The sequence below is a fragment of the Limulus polyphemus genome, unplaced genomic scaffold, assembly GCF_000517525.1.
Source record: "Limulus polyphemus unplaced genomic scaffold, Limulus_polyphemus-2.1.2 Scaffold6620, whole genome shotgun sequence".
NCBI classification, from domain to species: domain Eukaryota; kingdom Metazoa; phylum Arthropoda; class Merostomata; order Xiphosura; family Limulidae; genus Limulus; species Limulus polyphemus.
Genome location: NW_013672230.1, coordinates 44,824 through 49,854, shown reverse-complemented (window position 1 = coordinate 49,854; position 5,031 = coordinate 44,824). Strand labels below are relative to the sequence as shown.

Here is a 5,031-nt window from a genome sequence, read left to right as displayed (position 1 = left end):
TATTCATGATTTATTTACTAGGCTTCTTGCAGTGTTGAGCTGTAAGTTATATATATTCATGATTTATTTAAACCATCTTTTCCTCACTACAGTGAACCTATATATATATATAAAGGTTTGAAGAATATGTAGTACTGATGTCACTTATTTACTCTTCTCAACTGTTCAACCAACAGCATGTTTAAAATAATAAAACTAAATAGTAAGCTCAACCTATCATTCATACCACTACTTGTCAGAGAGTTATAACAATTTCAAACAATTCTTTCTTTGTTAAAAAATGTGATCAGTAAAAGAAAGTTGGGAACACCATAATCTTGTTTTTTTTTTATGATGCAAACTTTAACTTTATTAAAAAAAAAACTGTATTTTTTTCTATTTAATATACTTATGAAACATTTTTATTTCGAGTTACTATAATTTTCTAGTAATGATTCTTTGTGTTGTTTATATTACAGACCACAAATGTTTTTCATTACCTAGTAAGGACAAGTTTTGTTGATAAATAATCAACTTACACGTTGGCAGAAGCATTAAGACCGGTGTAAGGTGGAACTACAGGATACCTAGGCGCTGATGATGTATAGCTTCTACAATCCAAAGAGTTTTTGCATTTTGAACCTGATGCACCAGGAGTCTGTAAGCTTAGTCTGTTACGAATGTCATACAGTATCTGACGTTGCATTGGAGACAACGGTTCCGACAGCAGGGTTTCTATGTCAATGGTAGAAAGTTCTGCAAAAGTTTATGAAATGATCACGGCCCAAAACAAATAAAACTAAAAAAAAGTAACTTTAAGAACAATTAAGATATCAATTAACAGACTTGAAAGTTTCTATTTTCACACTACTTATAAAAACTGAATCTTAATTTTTTTTTTCTGTCAAGTGTTGTTGACAATGATATGATCTAAAACTGTATAAACAAATCTTCAGATGGACATACTGAATTGTTATTCAAAGTTCAATAACCCTGAAAAAACTGAAAAGCTGGAAATAATTAGAATACTTCATTTTTTAAATTTCCTTTTCCTGAAGAAAAATATTTTGCAGTTTATGTAGATTTTTTCAATCTTACACTAACAATGATTAATCTTATCAATATCTAGACAAACAGAAACCTATGATATTGTTATCAGAATCTAAAACTAAAGTAAATACACAATAAATCAATACTCCAGGGTTTAACATTAAAATAGTATCTTAACCAATACAGAAAAACTATTATTAATTGACAAACGGGTATACTTTACGAATAATCTGTAAATCTTTTATAAAGATTACTGGGATTTTTCTCAGTAGTACTAATATATTCAAAATTATTTCCAGGGTGTGTCATTTAAATATTTCAAGTTTATCACTTACGGCCCAGTTCAGCTACCTGCTCTCGAATCTGCTTAAACCAACCCTGCACCTGAAGAACAGATAACAATCGTGTCATTCAATATTTGGATGACAAAAATTAAATTTATATTTACAGCATAGTAAAATAAACTCTTCTCTAAACAGCTAACTTCAGATAATCTTCAAGCTATACAATATTACAGTTTTAGAAAGCAATGTTTAGTGTGAGTGTTACGTTCGTGTTAATCAGGAAAAAAAAAATTTTTTATCCTTCTACAACCTGGAAGATGAATCACAAAACTTATTACTATGGGCAAGTCTTCCCATTTCAAGAAAAAAATTAATTGCATGAAAATTATTTAAAAGGATACATTACATTAACAAACAAAACTATATCAGTGCTTGATTAGAGTCGTAATGAATATTTTTGTATCACTTCTAGTCTCTTAACAATTCAAAACTAGATCACTCACCTCAGCCATTTCTGGACGATATTTTTTCAGTTTGTGGGCACACCTCTGTCCTTGATTTAGCAAGTGTAAGTACCAGTAACTATGGTCCTCACCAGCTTTTGTATCCTTGAGGGCACCAAATGTTTCACTGTTATGGCTAGCCACGTATTGTACCTTGAGAGTCGGACCAAAAAATACTCAGACAATATGTGGTTTTTATATTGTGAAGTCTTGATGAACTTTATGGTTAACAATTTCTGTAATTCTAGTTTTGACTTATCAATCAAAAAGATGTCACTAGTGTTAGAAAGTTTTCTTATCACTTAAGGAAACTTATGTAAAAAAGTAGGAATAATGGTAAACATAGATAGTTAGAGGATACAAACACCCGACAAGAAACCTAACAAGCAGTAACAAGTTGTAACATGAAAACTAACAAGAAGTAACACTCTTGTTACCTACACCCAACAAGAAACCTAACAAGCAGTAACACACTTGTTTACCTACACCCGACAAGAAACCTAACAACCAGTAACAAGTTGTAACATGAAAACTAACTAGAAGTAACACTCTTGTTACCCACACCCAACATGAAAACTAACCAAAAGTAACACACTTGTTACCCACACCCGACAAAAAACCTAACAAGCAGTAACACACTTGTTTACCTACACCTGACAAGAAACCTAACAAGCAGTAACAAGTTGTAACATGAAAACTAACCAGAAGTAACACTCTTGTTACCCACACCCAACATGAAAACTAACCAGAAGTAACACACTTGTTACCCACACCTGACAAGAAACCTAACAAGCAGTAACACACTTGTTTACCTAAACCCGACAAGAAACCTAACAAGCAGTAACACACTTGTTTACCTACACCCAACATGAAAACTAACCAGAAGTAACACTCTTGTTACCCACACCCAACATGAAAACTAACTAGAAGTAACAATTTTGTTACCCACATCCAACATGAAAACTAACTAGAAGTAACACTCTTGTTACCCACACCCAAATGGGAAACTAATGAGAAGTGACAATCTTGTTACCCACACCCAATGGGAAAACTAATGAGAAGTGACAATCTTGTTACCCACACCCAACATGAAAACTAACCAGAAGTAACACTCTTGTTACCCGCACCTAACATCTTGTTATACACACATAGAAACAAATTTAAGTAATGAAAGCCTGCACCAATCAGTTCTTGGCAAAAAGTACATCAACTATATACAGTTATCAGTGAAAAGAAAAGAACTGACAGTTTTACCATGAAACATTTAGACTGAAATTCCCATACTTTACTTCCGGGGGTTGTGAAATCCTAGAAAGATACCAATATATAACTTACCAGGTACTTAAAGTCTGATCTCTTATCGTCAAAAGCTCGCAGACCAGTAGCCAATTCAAGAAGAACCTTTGAAAAAACAAATTTCTTGGTAAGTAAAACAAATCATGATTAGTTTTCACAGTTTCTTAGTAATCAATATGTGATATTCCAGAAGATGTTCTACACTGTCCTAACACAAAGTCAGATATATAATATAGCACAAGAGTAGTTTTCACCTTTTAATGCTGATAAATCAACTTTCAAACAACAAACAAAATCACAATACAAAGAATAACGATACTTAAGATAAACAACATTATTTATTTATAACAGAAGGTGACACAAATAAACTTTTCAGAATTCAACAGATTCCATCTTCGGTATCTAATCAAAAATAAAAAAATTACGTCATTTCTAAGTAAGTGACTGAAATATGCAGCTAAAATAACAGTAATTTAATCAGAACTACAACAACATAAAAATTAAACGAGTAACAAACAAAATACTGTACAATTTAAGTGAAGATTGCGTGTTGTTCAGTGTTGGTGAAAGTTGTTTGATGTGGAAGGCTTCTTTAATCAGTGTTGGCTTTGGAAAGGATATTGAAATTTGATAGGTTAAGTTTGTGTCCTGTTTATTCACTATGTTGGCGTATAGAGGAAACACAGGGGTTACTCAACTTTTTTTTGTGTTTTCATGGAAATTCCCATATGTACATTGGCTCTAACTTGTAGATAGCGTTAAGTTTTGCCAATATAGGAGGCCTTACAGTCTCCACACGTGTAAATACATACAAGCCATGAACAAAGAGAAATTCAGAGGTCTTTTGTACATAAAAAATCCTGTAAGTGAGATGTGGGTTTAAAACTAATCTGAAATCAACTTGGGGTACTAACAAGGAATTACTCATTGAATGCGACTTTTTAAAGTATCCTGTATCAGCAAAATGTCAGAGTGTAGATCAAGATACGTAGAACCAAGTTATAAGCTCTGTTTATACAGGATACTTTAAAAAGTCACATTCACTCTGACATTTTGCACGTAAATCAAGGTACATAGAACACAAGTTATAAGCTCTGTTTAATGTGACTTTTTAAAGTAACCTGTATGAGCAAAATGTCAGAGTGTAAATCAAGGTACGTAGAACACAAGTTATAAGCTCTGTTTAATAAGCATGTTACCAGATTTCTTTTGTACGTGAATAGGATAAAGCTGTCAAATAGTCCAGAAGTCCAGTAAATGTCTATTTTCTGTATATTGATGTAACAAATCCACTAGTGTTACAGCTAATGTCTAAAAAAGGTAAATCATTATTATTTTCAACCTTGCAAGTGAACTTATGGTAGTATGTTGTGAGTTTGGGTATTCTAAATTATTTTATTTTGTTTTAGATACCGAGGATGGAATCTGTTGAATTCTGAAATGTTTATCTGTGTCCGCTTATGTTATAAATAAACAAAGTTGTTTATCTTAAGTATCGTTATTGTGAAACTTCATTCTCCTCCTAACACACCACTTGTTAATATCACAACTGAAGGTTACTTCTACTATAAAACAAAATTGTTTCAGGTCCTGTACTACTATTGAAACTCCTTCCATCATTGGTCATACTCTGTTTAATGACTGATTATACACAATTGCCCAAAATGCAAGTTCCATATTAACAAGATTCAGAGAAGAGCAGTGAGCTCGCTCAGAGATCACACACACACCTTAAGAAACTTTCTAACTACTATTGAAACTCCTTCCATCATTGGTCATACTCTGTTTAATGACTGATTATACACAATTGCCCGAAATGCAAGTTCCATATTAGCAAGATTCAGAGAAGAGCAGTGACCTCGCTCAGAGATCACACACACACCTTAAGAAACTTTCTAACTACTATTGAAACTCCTTCC

The 5,031-nt window shown here is 32.6% G+C and overlaps 1 protein-coding gene across 1 annotated transcript in view; it reads right to left on the bottom strand.

Annotated features, from left to right (window-relative positions):
* Positions 1 to 518: 518 nt before the first annotated feature.
* Positions 519 to 5,031, bottom strand: part of LOC106473913 (serine/threonine-protein kinase pelle-like) — a gene marked incomplete at its 3' end in the record, with an annotated part of 28,450 nt that continues 23,937 nt past the window's right edge. Inside the window, exons 11-14 of the mRNA XM_013934603.2 lie at positions 3,152 to 3,217; positions 1,817 to 1,969; positions 1,365 to 1,413; positions 519 to 735 (exon numbers count right to left, since the gene is read on the bottom strand). Coding sequence (XP_013790057.1) covers positions 519 to 735; positions 1,365 to 1,413; positions 1,817 to 1,969; positions 3,152 to 3,217 — 485 coding nt within the window. The remainder of the gene's footprint in view (positions 736 to 1,364; positions 1,414 to 1,816; positions 1,970 to 3,151; positions 3,218 to 5,031) is intronic.